The following is a 19,569-nucleotide window of genomic DNA, read 5'->3' as shown; positions in this document are numbered from 1 at the left end:
TAAGAATTAATAATGATCAAACTTTGGGCATCAAATAAAAAACAAAAGTTTAGAAGAGCAGAAGATTTTGTACCAAGACAGAAACAGCTACACCCAGAAAAGGAACACTGGGAATTGAGTGTAAAATGTTTGCACTATTGTATTTCTACACAGGTTACTTTATACCTTCGGAATCCAATTCTTACCAGGCAACAAGAAATTTGGTTTTATACACATATATTGTATTAAGGATATACTGTAATACATTTAATATGTATGGGATAGTCTGTCATCTAGAGGAGTAGAGGGAGGGGAAAATTTGGAAAAGTGAATTTAAGGGATAATCTTGTAAAAAAAAAAAAAATTACCCATGCATATGTACTGTCAAAAAAAATTATAATTATAAAATTAAAAAAAAAAAAAAGATTTTGTATCAAGAAAATAATATTAAGGTTTGGGCAAGTATGCGAGGATGGAAAAGTTGTTCTTTTTCACATCCCAAACTTCATAGTAATAATGGAAGACTACATGATTAAAAGCCCACCATTTTTTTCTGTAACACATAATCCACTCAAACACAGATCCATAGGGGCATAAGTTTTGAGATGGAAAGAAGTAATTCAGTTCAACTTCTTTTTATAAATGAGGAAATTGAGGCTGGGGAGTTAGAGAGTGCCTTGCTCAAAGGCATACAAATAGTAAACACCATAAGGGAAATCTGAACTAAGTTCTTTGAAGTGGACAGCCAAGGCTCTTTCTACTTCATCATTCTTGAATATAAACTTCTTCAGGGCAGAGACTGTCTTTGTGGTCCCGGCACCTGACATGGTGCAAATAATAGATGCCCAATAAATGTTTATGCATCTACAGATTGACTGGAGTAGTTTTAAGATATACAGCTCTAAGGTTTTGGCTCAATGTCAAAACAGTCCAATTGAGAGAAAGAAATCAATGCTAGCATTATGGAGAGAGAAAACAACCCCCAAACTTAAAAGCATTCACTGTTGCAGCATAAATTTAGACAAGCCAAGTCAATGATTTTCAGAGATCATCAGCCCATTTTCAGTTTACCTGTCACACCTATACCTAACAGACTGATAGAGAAAAAAAGCAGACATCCAGATCTTGTTCGCTTATTCCCTCCCAGAAAGAACCCCAGTTCTAGAACAGATGATTTTCTTTCACATCTTCCCCATCTCAACTTGTACGCTATGTGGATTCTCGCTCAACATAATCTACAGTTCTCTCTGAGTCTCTATGAGAATGAAGATAAACACAGAAACATTCTTTTTTTTTTCCACCTCCCATTACCTCTAAGGAAAACCTAGGGCCATCCAAGTTATCTTGATTCTTCAATAAATTTCAAGGATACACTTAAGCAACACTGGTAGAGATCATGAATTTCATCTTGCATTCTTACCGTCATAATAAAAGTCCCTTATCCCCTTTGAATTTTTTTGGTATAGAAGGAATTAAGAATTACTTCTGATATTTCTCATTTATCATCAAAAGTAGAAACATTATTCCCATGAATATTAACTATCTTTAGATGGCAAAGAGGAATAATGTTGATATGTTTATGGGACTTCCCCCTACTAAAGAGTTTGGGAAATAAAGTAATTAAGAATGACTGCATTAGGGTCACCTCCTCAGAGAAGCATACTCCCTGAAGATCAATGGAAGGAATGAAAGATGAATATGGGTGTGCTAAGAAAAAAATAGAAAAGAAATAGAAGCTACTTTTCCTGACTTGAAAGGATATGCTAGTTACAGAAATAAAATGCATTAACAAGAAGCAATCAATAAATATGTAATGATACATATCAGACAAATTCAATGCTCTTAAATCAACCCATTTAAACAGTAAAGAAACTCAAGAAAAGAAAAAGCTAGAAGGGCATTAGGCCATTATGCTCATTTGACAGATGAGGAAACTGAAGCCCAGAAAGGTTAAGTGATGACTATAGTTCATAGAGCTGGCAGTAAGGAAGGCTTTCTAACAAAGGTGAATTTCTCTTGAAGAAAATGAAGGATGTAAACTGGCAGAGAGAAATAAAGACATATCTGAAGATGAGAGAAAGGCATATCAAAAGACAGCAGTAGTGATGGATTTGTTTTTGCTCTACATATTTACTTTAGAATTAATCAATAAAAGCATTCCACCAAATCCTTAAGAGTTTAATCCTGGATGAGCACATTCATGACAGTTAAAACTCAGCTATGTTGTTTTCAAGAAACATATTTGAAACAGAGAGACACACACAAAGTAAGGATAAAAGGCTGAAGCAGAATATATTATGCTTCCATTGAAATAAACAAACAAAAAAAAAGGGTAGCAATTCTTATTTCAGACCCAAAAAAAAAAAAGAAATGCTAGATCTAATTAAAAGATAAAAGGAAGGAAGCTACATCTTGTTAAAAAGTAGCATAGACAATGAAGTAATAATATCACTATTAAATATATACACCAAGTGGTACAGCATCCAGATTCTTAAAGAAACCAGTTACAGGAAAAATAGACAGCAAAACTATGTTACTGGGGAACCTCCCTCTCAGAATTAGATACATCTGATCACAAAATAAACAAGAAAGAAGTTAAGTTAAAAATCTTAGAAGACTGGATATGATAGACTTCTGGAGAAAATTCAATGGAGATAGAAAGAAATATACCTTTTCTCAGTGGTACACGGCATCTACCAAAAATTGATCATGTATTAGGGCATAGAAACTTCACAAAGGGAGAAATAGTAAATAGATCATTTTCAGATGACAATGCAATAAAAACTACATGCAATAAAGAGCCAGGACAAGATATTCTAAAAGTTAATTGGAAATTAAATAATCTAATCCTAAGAATGAATGGGTCAAATAACAAATCATAGAATTAATCGATAATTTCATCTAAGAGAATGACAATAATGAGAAAATATACCAAAACTTATGGGATGCAGTCAAAGCGATTCTTAGGGGAAATTTTATATCTATTAATGCTTATATGAATAAAATAGAGAAAGAGGAGATCAATGAGTTGGGCATGCATCTAGAAAAAGAACAAATTTTTAAAACCCCTATTAAATATCATAATAGAAATTCTGAAAAATCAAGAGTGATTAATAAAATTTAAAATAAAGAAAACTACTGAACTAATAGATAAAAGTAAGAGTTGGTTTTTTGAGAAAACCCACAAAATAAACTTTTGGCTAATTTGATTAAAAGTCATAAAATTTAATTCAAGGACCACTGCTAATCAGAGAGACAAGACTGTTCTCCGACCACAATTTAGGATTGACTTTCATTAGATAAATTAAAAAGCAATACCTTGATCTCATCTAAATTAAAGTGCCACGTTCGGTTACACTCTCCAGCTTTATCAGGCCTAGGGAAAGAAAAAATAAAATATAGAAATTAATCTTGGGAGGACTTTCTTCAGGACTTATGGCTAATACTTTTTCCTTTGTAACTTTCAACTTTTCTTTCATCAGGTAGTTTCATGTTTAGAGTGCTCTTTCCCCTAAAGTTTCCAAAGAACAATAATCAAATAGCATTATTTTGGAATCATTAATGACTTACCTATCCACAATCTAATACCAAACACTTAAATTCAATTTAACAAAAGAACCACTAATACAATCATAATTGAAGTTTCTTTTAAAAATTGCTAAAGTTGTATTGAAAAATAAAGTTTTATCCTGCAAGTGGATTAATTTGAAAAAAAAAAAAAAAAAAAAAGAAAAAAAGGTTCTTCTAGTAAAATGAGCCAGCTAATTATATTATGTCCTCCTTCATTCACTGCCTGGTTATACAAAGAATCCTTTTTCTGCAACATTCAACTCCTTCAAATCTTCCAGTTCTTTGACAGTTCCTGATTATATCAATTTCCATTCCTTCTCTAATTATTTACTTAGTTTACTATTGACATTTTTTCATGTGCTGCAACATTTCAAAAAGTCTTGCATAAGCTACAAAAGGTCAGCTTGTTCAAAATCTGTTTTGAGATAACAAAGAAAAAGGAGTATAATTATCTATTGTCAACAAGAGTTTTGATATTGCAGGATTCTCATAAAACAGAAATGATGCACATAAAATGCTTTGCCAAACTTCAAGTGCTACATAAACATAGAAAGCTGCAATTATAATTATTTTTAACCAAATTTATGCTGGTAAATCTGGTAAATGATTTTCCTACATAAAACCAATGTCTATCAGCAACTGCTCTGCAACTAACTTAATATTTTGAGTTACCTGGAGTTCAGAAAAGTTAAATAACTAGAGTCACACATCTAGTACGTGTCAGAGCCACATTGAAGCCCAGGTGTTCCTGAATCGAAAGCCAGTATTTTATTCACTAGGTCACACTGCCTCCTTACCTACTATTATTATTATTATCATTACTAATACTTTGTGACCTTTTGGGAACAACTAGGTAGCACAATAGAGTTTGGGGACAGGAGTTAGAAGACATCTTCATGAATTCAAATATGTTCTTAAGACACTTACTATCTGTGTGACCCTGAACAAGTCACTTAACTCTGATTGCCTCATTTGTTCCTCATCTGTAAAATGAGGTAGAGAAGGAAATGGAAAATCACATGACTTGGTTTTGCCAAAAAAATCCCAAATAGGGTCAGGCAAGACTGAAAATCACTAAACAACACAAAAATGGAATCTTTTATCACTTGTTTATTCACCAGACTAGATACGACTTTTGCCCAAGTAGTAGGTAAAATTCTAATAACATGTATGTTTCATTGCAGCTTTACAATTAAAACTATAATTATTTGTAGAGTTATAATCATAGAGTACTACATTTGGAAAATTAGAAGTTATGCTGTACATATCCTTTGATCTAGCAATACCACTACTAGTTTCTACTGCAAAGAGATTTAAAAAGAAAGAGAGAGAGAGAGGAGGAAGGGAGGGAGAAAGGGAAAAAAGGACCTATTTGTGAAAAATATTTATAGAAACTCAATTTGTGGTAGCCAAGAATTGGATAGTGAGGGGATGCCCAACAACTGGGAAATGACTGAACAAGTGGTGGTATAGGATTTTAACGGAATATTATTGTGCTAAAAGAAATGACAAGCAAGATGATTTCAGAAAAACTTGAAAAGACTTGCATGAACTGATGCAAAATGAAGTGAGCAAATGGAAGAACACTGTACTGAATAATAAATATTATAACATGATCGACTGTGAATAATTTAGTTATTCTCAGCAATACAAGGGTCCAAGACAATTCCAAAGGACTCATGCTGAAAAATGTATTCACCTTCAGGGAAAGAACTGATACAATTTGAATACAGATAGAAGCTTTTGATTTTTGACTTTTTTGTTTGTGCTTTTTTCCTTTGAGTCTATATCTTCTTTCACAACATGACTAATATGGAAACATTTTGCATGATGGTACATGTATATTGCTTACTGTTTCATAAAGGGGATGAGGAAGGAGGGGGAAATTTGCAACTCAAGATTTTTTTTTATTGTTAAAAATTGTCTTTGCATGTAATTGGGGGAAAATAAAATATTATTTTAAAAAATAAGTCTTTTTTAAAAATCATTTAAATGAAATAAACACAAAATAACAATAAAATAATTTAAATTTAATAGATGGGGAAATTGAAGCCCAAATTGGTCAAATGACTCGTCTAAAGTCACAAATCCAGCTAGAATCAGAATTCAATTTTCCTGAGTCTCACAAGTTTTCCCTATAACAAAATACCTTATTAATTAGATCAAGGCTTCTTAATATGGGAGTATGTGGACTCCTAAGGAGTATATAAATTGACTCAGGGTTCCTTGAATTTAGGGGGAAACATTAATATCTTTATGTTATTATAATATTATTTTGATTTCCTTTGTTAGCATAGGTATATTATTCTCTGCATTTAATACATTCTGAGAAGGGATTCTTGGCTTCTTCAACCTGCCATAATATAAAAGAGTCTATGATACAAAAAACTCTCAAACTCCAGATTTGATGATTTTACTAGAGTTCCTTTCAGTTAAATGATTGGGCTGTACAGATAGCAGCATGTAATGGTATGAGTAATAAATAATATGAACTTGGCACATTAAGGCAAGGAGAGAAACCCTATTATAGCTCACATTTCAACAGGACAATGGCAGATTTTATTCAAAAGAAACATTATATTAAAAAGGTGGAGCTGAAAACAGAAAAATCAAGAAGATATAGCCATATATCTGTAGGAGTACACTAGAAATCACTCTGACAGATGGAGAAAATGGGTGATGTCTGATGCATACTATAAAACTGAGTCAAAATACAGTAGAAATTAAAGATGATAATTTGGACATCTGGGTAGAATTTTTATTCCATCAAAAACTGAATATCTGATAAATGCTTTACTTAGCATGGTTACACTTTCACTTCTCAGAAAGCAGAGGAAACAAAAAAAAGGATCTGATCCTCCAGATATAATTGTGAATAAATCACATAATTGATGAAGGGGAAGTGAAAGGGTAACTTGAAAAAAAAACTGACTGTCATCTTATTGTTTATGAAAAACAGGAAAGTGAAGCTTTCCCTAGAATAAAGAAAAACAAGTTTCAACAAATCCAAAAAAGAAAATAATCATAAACTCATGACCTGAGCAGACAAAGGAAGGTACTATAATAGAAAATGCACTAAATTTGAGCTCTGATGACTTGGTTTCAAGTGCCACTTCTTCAACATACCAGGCTTAATCTCTAGTAACTTCTGAAGGTGATAACACTAACACTGCCTCCTTTAAAGGGGATTTTATAAAGATCATGTGAGATAATGGGTACAAAGCACCTTACATTCACAAGGTATTCCTTAATGTAGGCTACCAAGAGGAAACATGGTTCAAGAGGGAACAAGGATTTCAAGAATGAAATTCCACTAACAAAATAATAAATGGTACCAAGGAACAAGAAGAGGTAGATATATCTAAAAAGAATCCACCTATAAAATTGGAGAATGACTGAATTTGTGGCATATGATTTTGATGGAATACTATTATGGTATATATAACAAATAGTGACTATGGGATGCTTTCAGAAAAACCTTAAAAGACTTACATGAACTGATACAGGGTGAAGTGAGTAGAACCTGGAGAACAATGTACAGTTACAGCAATATTGTACAATGATTAACTATGAATTGTTCGGCTATTCTTGGCAACACAAAGATCTAGGACAATTCTGAAAGGCCTATAATGAAAAATGCTATCAATTTCAGAGAAAGAACTGATGGAATGCAAAAACAAATTGAAGCATACTGATTTTTTTACTTTATTTTTCTTGGGAATTTCTTGGTCAGTGTTTTCTTTCACAAGACTACATGTTTTGCATGAATACATGTTATAATCTTTATCAAATTAGCTTGCTTCCTCAATGATGGAAGAGGGGAGAGAGTATAGAAGAAAATTTGGAACTCAAAAATTGTAAAACAAAACAAAAATTGTAAAACAAAAGACAAAAAAACAAAACAAAACAAAAAAACAAAGATCAAAGGGGCAATTAGGTGGCACAGTGAATGGAGCATTGGAACCGGAGTCAGAAGGACCTGAGTTCAAATCCAGTTTAAGAAGTTACTAGCTGGGTAACTGGACAAGTCACATAACCCCAACTGCTTCCCCCATTCCCCCGCCTCCAAAAAATAAAAAATAAAAACTGCTTTAACATGTAATTGGAGAAAAATAAAATATTGAAATTTTAAAAATAAAGAAAATTCAACAAATTCAGATTAATGCACACACGTACACACAAAAAACAGCAGCATTAATGTTTAAGAAAGAAAAAGAATGTCAAAAAGGTTAATACTTAGAAGGGATTAAAGCTTACAAAAATGTTAAAGATTAATAGATCAAAGGATATTATCAAAAAGAAAATCTTTTTTTAATGTTTAAAAACAGCGACATTATTTATTACTGAAAAACTCCCAAATGTTCAACAATTGAGGAATGGCTAAATAATTTCAAAGTTCTTTCCAACTTTAAATCGAAGATTTTAAGAAAATGTAAACCTCATCTTCATCACTATTTAGAGAAAGAAAAAAGTAGCTATAGATACTTTAAGTTAGAGGATTCATGATAAACTAAGTATGGAAGGAAAGCATAATTACTCAAACTATTTTGCTACCATATTCACTGAAAAGGAAACTAATTTTCAGACTAAAGAACAAAAAAAAAAAAAAAAAAAAGAAAAGAAAAAAGAAAAAAGAAAAAGAAAATGAGAAGTTAAAGCAAGTGTTCTCTTCAATTCCCAAACCACACAGCCAGTCAGCCAGAACCCTAGGAGGGACAGCGGGGAGGGATGGTGGGAAGGTATCGGGAAAAGGAGCCACCTGCAAAGACAGACACCAGTAACAGGCCAGAGACACACAAGCCTGCAAGGCTGTCTGTAAAAAGGGAGCAAGAGCAGAAAACTCCCTTGAGAAACACTGAAAGAGCTCATAAAGCAGCAGGATGGGTACTTTGGAAGCCCTGGAGAAATAGTACCCTAACCCCCAGAGACAGAGTAGAGCACAGGAAGCCAGGGGACGCAGGGCAAGGCAATGAAAAGCCAAACCTTCTCCCTCCTCCTCCCATTCAATACCTCAACCAGGAAGGTAAAGCTCATTCATAGTACAAAGTCCCAGTTCAGGAATTTAAGTTGGAGAAATAAATAAATAAAAGAAAATACCAATTAGTATGAAAAACTACCTTGCCCACAGTCACACAGCTAATAAGTGTCTGAGGGCATTTTTGAATTTATTTGCCATTTCTTTCTCCAGTGATGAAAAAACTGAAATAAGTAAGGTCAAGTGACTTACCCAGGGTCACATAACTAGAGTCTAAGGCCAGATTTGAACTCAAAAACACGAGTCTTCCTGAATCATAGAAATTTTAGGCTACCTTAATCAAGTACAGCTTCAAGGTAGGGGAAAATTTGTGCATTTCCTTGATCAGATCACAACTTGAAGTGTTATTATTCAGAGGAGGTGATGAACAAAAATCATTGTCATACATTGATCATCTGGAGTAAATAGATTTTTAATGCAGAGAAAAATGACTTTGAAGGTCTTATAATCTTTGTTTTCAATTTTTTAAAAGAATGTCTTCTTGTTGTTTACACTTTGTTCTCAAAGAAGATCAATGACAACAGGAAAGTGATGTCATCACTTGCAAGTGAATTGGATTTCAGTGAGGCAGGGCTAAGCAAAGTCAACAGTTTTTCCTCCCGTCATCTGGGTGGGTCCAGCAGCAAGACATAGAGCAGGATAACTAAAGATGGCTCCCAAAGGGATATCTTTTAAAAAACTGAAAAATGTATTCTACTCTACCCCAGAGATCCAAGCATTCAATAGAATGTTTTCAAGAATGGGGAAAAAAAAAAAAAAAGCAATGGATATAATCTACATATAATCTACACAGAGAAAGATTATATACAATGCCTTAATAATAGGTAGTATCTAAAAAAATCAAAAGGTGCCTTCAAAAGTACTGCCTGACACTAAAACTTATTAGAGTTTCATGCTTCACGTGAGGGGTTGTACTTGGTCACCCCTGGTGATACATTATAGTTTTGAGATTCAGGGCTTAAATGCCTTGTCAGGGATAGGTCACAGAGTAGGACTGGATGTCCAAACTCACATGTGAAACATTTGCTTCATCGAATTCAATGAAACCAAAAGCAACAGAATCACAGATGGGATAGAAAGACAAAGGTGAATAAATTCATAAATTGAATATATTCATCCTAACCAAAAGTAACAAACACAAAAATATTGGTCACATTAAGCTTATTTATAAATTTAAATGTTAGTTGACTAAAATTCTTACCATAGTCCATGTATTGTCCAGTAATCAGGAGGATCTCTGCAATCATTTTCAATTTCCTAAGGGGAAGAAAAAAAAAATAACTTCATCATTTAAGTATATTCTACAGTTTTGCTTTTCTTCCAACATAAGATAAAAGATATATATCCTCCAATTTTCCTAGCTATATGATAAAGAGGCTGAATTGGAAGTTCTCTAAGGCATGTCCAAAATTGTATATTTTACTACAATAAAGGATGTAACTCTTCTTTATGTCTTCTTGGAAATTCTCTACCAGGGGTTGATTCACAGTACTCCAAGTCTTTCTCTAGTTCTCTTGATATCATATAGGAACCAAGGCAACTCTGCTTTTGCTAAATGACTAGCTCATTTCTTTTTTTTGTTGTTGTTCAACATATGTCTTTGATGATATATTTTATGGTGTTTTATGCAATCAGTCACTGGCAATATGCTACAAGCTTTTTATATCCACTGTGGATTTCTCCCATTGTCCACTGGGTGACCTGTAATTTTGACTTCTTGGAGACTACGAGGACACTTATGTTAACTAAAAAGATTGAGTTTTTATTTCAAGGAAAATTTAGGGTCACGAAAAGTGTTGCATAGTTTCCCAAACATAATCTAACCCATTTTCCTTTTCCTATGCAATTTTGAGCTCAATTTACTGTGAGCCAAGATACCTTCCTACCATCCTTCTTTCTCACATCCTTCTAGTCTCACAAGTTCCCCAACTAGGGAACATCTTTGCTTTCTTATTCCCTGTAACACCTCATATTTTTTTACTTCTCTGGACTCGTATACATTTAGTGTCCAAGTCTGGTCAATTCTATCCCTCCAACATTCCTAACATCTGTCCCTCAGTTTCTATTTCATACTGCTCCCACCCTACTTCAGACCCTCATTACTGTCATCTGGATTATTGTAATAGCCTCCTAATTAGTCTGCCTGCATTTAGTCTCTTTCAAGTCATATTCCATAGTTATCAAAATAACTCGAAACCGAAACCTTCTACCCATGTTTTCTCCCCTTATTAGAATTCCTTCAAAGTAGGCATTATCTTGCTTTTCTACTTTTATGCAGAGTGTAAAAATTTAATAAATGCTTTTCTTATTTATTCATTTATTCCTAAAGCATAAATCTGATCATTTTACCCTCTCCTATGATTCCCTATTATTTCTAGAATTACACTTGATATTTAAATCTTTTCTCAAGCCAGCTCTACCCTATCTTTCTAGATATATGACAAATTACTCCCCTTCATACCTTATATAATACTGACAAACTGATCTTTGCATAGGATAGCTAGATTTCTTACTTGGAATGCATTCCCACCCCATCTCTCTATTTTAGAATCCTAACTCAGCTCAAGTATTGCCTCCTACTTGTAGTTTTCCAAATTCTCTACTGCTAGTGCTTATCTTCTCCTATTTATTTTGTATTTATTTCATATATACTTTGTATTTACTTTTATGTGTACACATGAATTCCTCTAATAGAATGTAAACTCCTTGAACACAGGCTCTTTTATTTTTAGCTTTACCTGGAACACAGTACAAACTTAAATATTTGCTAAATGATTAAGTGATCTAAGCTTTTTGTAATGAAACAAAGGGAAAGGTAGAACTATGATCTCAGGAAAGGTAGAACTATGATCTCAGTAGAGGGGAAAAAAAGGGGGTCTCATAACCCCTTCCTTTTTCATTTGAGCTCCATGTTCTCTTTTTTTAATGCAATAGGTTGCACTGGTGGTTTGGCAATTTCTCTTTTAGTGACCCTTATTAAATTTTGGATGAGAAAAATTGAAGGCAATTGCTACTGGATGGCAGGACTAAAGTCTATTAAGAAATTTAGCAGTAGTTCAGCTCTGCTCCATCTTCCCACCTACAATAAAAATACTATAAAATAAAGACTTTCTTGTAGACTGAAAATCACAGAAAGCCCTTGTTACCACAGGATTTAAAGATGTAGGGGAACGTGGAAATCGTTTTATCAATGTTTTATTTTATAGGAGGGGAAACCATAATTCAGATAAGTTAGATTATTTGCCCAAGGTCATGCATTATTTGTAGATGACAAACAGTTCTGTGCAGAATGTTAGAAATAAGCTAAAGATGAGGCACAAAATTAGCTTTGTTATTCAAAATTTACTTGAAGTTATACTCCTGCAATAGTATTTTACTTGTAAGTGGTTTTTAAAATGCATATATTTCTAAAGTTTTAATGTACAATCCAGGTGCACGATAAATAAGCTATTACTCACTAGCACTTCAATTAATTATCTTTACACTTAGCCCACAAAACTCCCACATTCCATTAGACAAATGTCTCACTGAACATATGGCCTTATACTGAACATAAAGCCAGACTTGGCAGAACCAAGCACTCAGCAAATTCCCCAACACTTTACCTTCAATAACTAAAAACCTCACAAACGTTTATGAATCTTTTGCCATGTAGATGGTGCTGTACTAGGCACAGTGTACAAATATGTCAAAGGATAGTCTTTGAAGTAAAAGAGCTTACAGTCTATTGGGAAAAATTCAACTCTATTTGTTGTTGTTTGGTCATTTTCAGTCATGTCTAAGTCTTTATTACCCCATTTAGGATACTCTTGGCAAAGATACTGGAGTGCTTTGCCATTGCCTTCTCCAGCTCAATTTAAAGATTAGGAAACTGAGGTAAACAGGGTTAAGCAACTAACCCAGGATCGTACAGTTAGTAAGCGTCTGAGGCCAGATTTGAATTCATGAAGAAGTGTTTTCCTAGAACATGTGTCTGTATCACCTCACTGGACTACTCAAAAATCTTCAGGAAAGGCAGCAGCATCTAGCTGGTAGAATGCTGGGCCTAGTCAGGAAAAAACTGAGTTCAAATCCCATCTCTAAGACTTACTATAACTATATAACCATGGGAAAAACATTTAAATTCTTTAATCTTCAGTTCCCTCATCTGTAAAATGGAGATAATGTTTTTGTGTTCATCTCAGAGAGGCTCAAATGAACCAATTTTGAAAATCTGCAAGCTCCAAACAATCAAAATGGCACCATATAATATAATATAATATGTGTGTATATATATAATAAAGTTAAGGCTTTCATGTCTAGGACTTTGGTACTAGAATTGATCTTAGACATCATCTAGTCCAATGACCTATTTTGATAAAAGTAATTTTCGTGCATGGTTTTACAGTATTTATGTACGTCTTAAAAGATTAGAATCTGAACTTAGATCTTTTAATTCCATTGACTTTAAAATGTTCTTTCTACTACATCATGCTGTTTCTCCAACTTGGCAAGGAAGGGATCTGATCAATCTTACAATGACCTCACATATGTGCTATGATCCAGTCAAACTGAACGATTTCTCTTATCCCAAGCATCAGTTACTTTCCATTTCTTTGTTTTTCCTCACATTATTTCAAACCATAGGCTTGGTTCAAATTTTATCTCCAAAAAAACTTTTTTAATTCCTTCATTCCTGAGATGATTTATGCCACCTATGAACTCTCATACTTTTATTTGTACTTCTCTTATAGCATTCATCATATTCTACTGGGTGTACAAGTCTTAATTTTCCTACTAGACTGAAAGCTCCACGAAGACTCTTATCTAATCTATATCTACACATCATAATTAATTAACATACTCCCTCATAAATAATCAGTTTTTAGTAAAAGTGTTCACTGAATGATTGAAGAATGGATGAGTAAGAAAAAGAATAAGAGAAGGTCATCTTTTCACTTTCATTCACAGAGTGCTTTATATACAAAGTAGAAGTACTAAGAGGGATAAAGAATAAGGGAGGAAGCATTATATGGGTATACAGCTTGGTTCTTTTCCTATGATGAATAGGGATGACACGTGAAGGGAGAATAAAGCTTTGCAGTAGTAATTGCACATCAAGACAATAATTCCATGTGATGAAGAAGTAGGATAGTACTAAGGAGAGGCCAAAAAAACACTACTTAATTCTATCCACATGATAACAATTATACAAACACTTGAGACATTTTACTACATGATTGGATGGAGTAAAGAGAATAAGATCAAAAATAAAACTCACCTTGCATACAGTTGTAGGCCAGTGGTGAACCATAAACAGTTTTTTCCATTCATGATTGTCACTACAGAAAGATAAGTATTTTATTTCTCAATAATTTTTTTTAAAACTGCCATGAAATTTAATGATGGCTTCTATCCAAAAATCAAAACAAACAAAAAAAGGCTATTTGTCACCAGTGACTAAGGCAAGCTGGGAATGAAACATGAAAAACACATTTAAAAATAACTCATATTTATACAACACCTTTTTCTTGAACTTTTTTTGGTTCACATATATTTACACATATATGTTATTTATGTTCCAGGTTTCCCTGAAAGACACTTCTAACCCTCTTTTACAGATGTGGAGAATGCAGTAGATCACACAGTAAAAGTCAGTGTCCCAGGGAAAAAACATAATACTCTACCTTTAAAATAAAATTTTAAAATCCCAAAAACAAAGAATGGAGAAACAGTGACCAGTAAAACAAGAATTAGAACTCAAACTGAGATAGTTCAGAGTAAATTGGGAAATGTATAGTCCTATATACAGTTTTAATTTAAATCTGGGGCTTCATTCTCAAGTTTTTTCATAAATAGCCCATTTAAGTAACTAGATTATGAGTAAGTGTAGGATTCATAAGTGTAGGATTCACAATTAAAGTGTTATGAGAAAATTAATTATAGGTTGGAACTGGTGGTGATATCCAACTATGTACAAGAATAAACTAGCTGAGTAGAGAGGTTTAAAATAAATATAAGGGAAACGATTCTGCCCTGGTCTTATATTGTCAAGAAGGCTGAGTTCAAATTCATTTCTGACAAATACTAGTTTGAAAACCCTAAATATCTCTTCATATCTCTGAGCTGGGAAACTGGGAATAGATGCACCTATAGTCAAAGATGAGTTCAAATTCATCCTCAGACACTTACTAGCTGTGTACTCCTAGATGAGTTTTCTTATCTATAAAATGGGGATAATAATAGTACCTACTGCCTAGGGCAGTTGTAAGGATCAAAAGAGATAATAAGTGTAGAGTGCTTAGCATGGTGTCTAGCACATACCAAATGATATATAAAGGTTAGTCATCATTATCTTTATGAAAATAAATATAATAATTCCATCTCATACTGATGTTAGAAGGAAAGTATTTTATAGTATACTAAATGGAGAGGGGGAGGGGGAAATAATCATTTATATAGCACCTACTATATACCAGGCATTGTGCAAAGCACTTTACAAGTATTATCTCATTTGATCTTCACAACAATCTGAAGTGCTATTATTACCTCCATTTTACAATTGAGGAAACTGAGCCAGATGTAGGGTAAGTGTCTTTTCTACCTACAGTCACTTGGCTAGTAAGTTTCTGAGATAGAATTTGAGCTCAGGTCTTCTGTGATACTAGCTGCTACTGTAAATATACAAAGTATTAATACCTTAAAACTGTACTGAGACTTGAGGGCTATCATGTGTGCATGTGTGTATAGATATGCATATAGGTATATATGTGTGCATATACATACACATATATAGGCTGTTACTTATCTTCACACATTAATTTGGAACAAAATTGATCTGAGAAAAAGCCCACCCCACCCCCACTAAAGAAGCAAAACAAGAACTTGATAATGAGGAAGTTGACTAGTGATATTCAAGAGGAAGTCTAGTTAAGAAGGACAGAAAAAAAAAATACCATCATAAATTCTAAAGTACCTAAATTCTAATCACTAATAAGAAAAGTAGAGAAGTTATCCTAGAGCCACCTGAAGCCATATTTTTAATAACTTGAAAAGAAAATGAAGACCATATCAATCTTTGTAATGTAGAATTATTAGGAAGTAATAACCTACTTGCAGAAAAAGTGAAGTTCAAAATTAAATATCATCACATACAGTGAAACAACTACTGTGAAGCAAATCTATCTTCCAATTTCTTTTCAAATCTTATTTTAGATTAAAATTATGTCCCATGGGTTCCAATCTTTAGTAATACAAATAAAATTTGGATTTTGAAAGTTAGAATTCTTTCTTTGTAACAAACCCATAAATGAATTTGCTTAGTGTTTTGTTTTTTTTAAATGTGGTTTTAGGAGAGGAGACAACAGTTTTCAAGATTAAGAATTTCCCACACACTTATCTGATGAAGCAGCTTTCTGTTGTCAGTGAAAAAAATCTAGAAATGAGAAAGGCTCCTACCAATAATACATATCTTTTAAGTTTGTATAGTTATACTTTAGTGCTTTTTGCTAAGTACACAAACTTGTCTTATCACTCACTTATCTCATGTATCTGAATAGAATCATAGATTGGAGCTGGAAGGGACCTTTTATATATATATATATATATATATATATATATATATATATATATATATATATATATATATATATATATATATATATATATATATTCTCATCTTCTACCCAGTGAACCACCCCTCCTCCCATTTTTCAGATGATGATATTGAGGCCTACAAAGTGAAAGTGACTTGGCCAAGATCACACTGATGGGACATAGAAGAGCCAAGGTTTCAAACCAGCTCCTCTGGCTCAAAATCTTGCACTCTTTCCATGCATCATTAAATTATCTAGGGAAGTTAATTTTAAATTTTATTTTTGCAAATAACTTACTGTTTGTAGAATTTGTCAGCAGTACACAAACAATAAAAAGCTAAACAAAGGGAGCCCAGAATGAACACATGATTTGTTTTTAGCTTCATTGTATTAAATCCTAAAAAGACAAAAAGACACATAAGACTGGCTATGTCAAAAGTTATGATAGATGTTTAGAAAAACACAAGATACAAATGTAAGGAAGGCATTAACATTATTTTCAAGTGTCTTCTTAGAATGTACTAACATAAAAACTGAGGGTAGGATGTCTGGGTGACAGTAGAGAAAAAGATAAAATATTGTTTTTTTAATTTTAAAAAGCATGGAGAAGCAGCTTAATGGGGTTCTATTTCAAATGTCTATATAGCAACTTCTTCCTGACAAACTTGGAGTTCTCTTTCAGGCTTACTTTGTAGATTTCTAAACAGAGTTGAAAGGGGTGTAGTGAAACCCTTTCATTTTAAGGTGACACAGTTAGACATGATGGTACAGGGCTGGAGGTACAGTTAGACATGATGGTACAAAGGCCAGGGAGGCTGAGGCAGGGTATCTCTTAAACTGGGAGTGCTGTGTTGCAACTGGCTAAACCCAGCACACAGCCTTGATCATAAATATGGGACGCACCTGGGAACCTAAGGAGGGAGGGAGGAGAGGGAGAGAAGGGAAGGGAAAGAAAGGAAGAGAAGGAAGAAAAGGAAGGGAAGGAAGGGAAGAAGGGAAGGAGGGTGAGAGGGAGGGAGGAAGGAAAGAAAGAAAGGGAAGGAGAGAGGGAGGTAAGAAGGAAGAAACTATAAACTTCCTAGAGAGTAAATGCACTTTATGCTTTTTTTCCTGAAATAGTGAAAAACACTTTTTTATTTCCTATTGTGTGCTAAAGGCAGCCTGGGAAAAGAGGATACTTTAAAACCACAAGATCTGGATTGAACCGATTTTTCTTGTGCAGCAAGATAACTATAAATATGTACACATATATTGTATTTAACATATTTAACATGTATGGGACTACCTGCCATCTAGGGGAGGGGAGGGGGGAAGGAAGGGAAAACTTGCAACAGAAGTTTTTGCAAAGGTCAGTGTTGAAAAATTACCCATGCCTGTATTTTGTCAATAAAAAGCTATAATAAAATTTTTTTTTAAAGATTTGGATTGAAGACCCCTTTCCTAACCTCCCCTCAAAATAAATTACGTGACTGTTCCTTTAAACTGTGAGCACCCCTAGAACTATAAATTACAGATTTATAGATTTGCCAATCCGCATTGTTGCAGGAAGTATATACACCTGGAGTACCCCTAAATTACTGCTCCGAGTTCCCTCCCTCATACCTCACTCCTCAAAAGCAACAACGAGATCGCTAAGCCCAAACTTGCGGACTACACATAAATTAGAAACCTCCTGTCCTCCTAAAAAATTCCTGTTGTTTTAATTTTCTTCACAAGAAATTAAAGAAAAGTTTAAAAAGTAAGATTACAGCTCAAACTCACTTCCTCCCCACTCCCACCAGCTCAGTAAGAGTTCTCAGAATAGCTGTTTTAAATACTTTCCTACGATCCTTCGACTTTAACTTTTGGAGAAGAGGGGCACTGAGAAGCGGCCGCAGGAGCCAGCGTCCAGCTCCGAGTCTTCCCCAGAGTTTCCCCAGCGGCCGTAGGAGACTCAGTGCCTGGGCTGGCGTCCTGCGTCCGCCTGGGTCCCCAATTTGCAAAGCATCTCGGAAGCAATCCTAGCACTCGGGACAAACCAGCCCCGGACTCCGCCCCGGCCCGCCGTACCTGGTTTAGGGAACGCACAGCCTGGAGCCTGCAGCAGCAGCCCCGCCGGACCCCAGCTGCCGCGGCTTCCGCCCACAGTCCGGCCAGTGCGGACTTCAGCCCGCCCCTGGAGCTGTTTAGGACACGTGACGCTGACGGGCCACTACAGCTAGAGTTTCTGCTCCTCCTACTCTAGCTATTCTATTTTGCCCCGGGCCAAAAAAATCCTTTCCTCTTTTGCTTTCCTTTTAGTTTGCCGAATAGTTTCCATGCTTTCCCACACACTCTGGTCCCCCTGCGGAAGAGCTACGTTCCCCTCACTCGGGTTGCCTCTGGCTGGTTAATATACAGTCTTTGATTAAGAAATAAAGCCTTTGGCAGCGACACAAAGTTTTCCCGAAGTTGAGAGATCTTGTCTCAATTACGCAGTATGGCTTAATAATGGTCCCTAATGCCGCAGGGCTTGATTTGTCCGTGTGGATCTTAATCTAGGGAACTTCAAATCCTGTCTCTCTCTAGTGGTTCTAAGGGAGTGGGTGTGGGAAAGACTCCGTGGTTATCCTTCTGACACGAGATGGGAAATCTGTGCTTTCTCTCTCCCTCCCCTTCCCTCTCCCTCTCTCCCTCTCTCCTCCCTCTCTCTCTCTCTCTCCTCTCCCTCTCTCCCTCTCCCTCTCTCTCTCCTCTCCCTCTCTCCTCCCTCTCCCTCTCCCTCCCTCTCTCCCTCTCTCCTCTCTCTCTCTCTCTCCTCTCTCTCCTCTCTCTCTCTCTCCTCTCTCTCTCTCCTCCCTCTCCCTCTCTCCTCTCTCTCTCTCTCTCCCCTCTCTCTCTTTCTCTCTCGTTTTTTCTCTCTCTCTCTCTCCCTCCTCCCTCTCTCTCTCTCTCCTCTCTCTCTCTCTCTCGTTTTCTCTCTCTCCTCTCTTCTCTCTCTCTCCTCTCTCCTCCCTCTCCCTCTCTCCTCTCTCTCTCTCTCCTCCCTCTCTCTCTCTCTCTCTCCTCTCTCTCTCTCTCTCTCTCCCGTTTTCTCTCTCTCTCTCTCCCTCTCCCTCTCCTCCCTCTCCCTCTCTCTCCTCTCTCTCTCTCTCTCTCTCTCTCTCTCTCTCTCTCTCTCTCTCTCTCTCTCTCTCTCTCTCTCTCTCTCTCTCTCTCTCCCTCTCCTTCCCTCTTTCTCTCTCTCCCTCCCTCCCTCCCTCCCTCTCCCTCTCCTCCCCACTCCTTTCTCTGTTTCTCTTAACATGTGTATGTGTGTTATCATCTGAGCATGTTGGATTCTCTTGGATACTTCTACCTCTCTTGCCACTTGATATAAATTGTAATAGTATAATATCATTCTCAAAAGCCTTCCAGGAACTCTCTTAAGCCATGGTTTCTCTTAGTGATTAT

At 35.2% G+C, this 19,569-nt stretch overlaps 1 protein-coding gene across 2 annotated transcripts in view; it reads right to left on the bottom strand.

Moving 5' to 3' along the window:
- Nucleotides 1-18,855, bottom strand: part of RNASET2 (ribonuclease T2) — a 54,386-nt gene extending 35,531 nt beyond the window's left edge. Inside the window, exons 1-5 of one of the 2 annotated variants that reach the window (XM_074309342.1) lie at nucleotides 18,208-18,855; nucleotides 16,456-16,555; nucleotides 13,845-13,905; nucleotides 9,786-9,841; nucleotides 3,298-3,355 (exon numbers count right to left, since the gene is read on the bottom strand). In XM_074309342.1, the coding sequence (XP_074165443.1) occupies nucleotides 3,298-3,355; nucleotides 9,786-9,841; nucleotides 13,845-13,905; nucleotides 16,456-16,544 (264 nt within the window). In that variant the 5' untranslated portion in view covers nucleotides 16,545-16,555; nucleotides 18,208-18,855. Of the gene's footprint in view, nucleotides 1-3,297; nucleotides 3,356-9,785; nucleotides 9,842-13,844; nucleotides 13,906-16,455; nucleotides 16,556-17,975 lie in introns of both variants that reach the window. The other variant, XM_074309343.1, reaches the window with a different exon arrangement.
- Between the last annotated feature and the right edge of the window lie 714 nt (nucleotides 18,856-19,569).

The sequence above is a fragment of the Sminthopsis crassicaudata genome, chromosome 4 (assembly GCF_048593235.1).
Source record: "Sminthopsis crassicaudata isolate SCR6 chromosome 4, ASM4859323v1, whole genome shotgun sequence".
NCBI lineage: Eukaryota > Metazoa > Chordata > Mammalia > Dasyuromorphia > Dasyuridae > Sminthopsis > Sminthopsis crassicaudata.
Note: the sequence above shows the minus strand (reverse complement) of the source record. Positions and strands in the feature narration are given on the sequence as shown.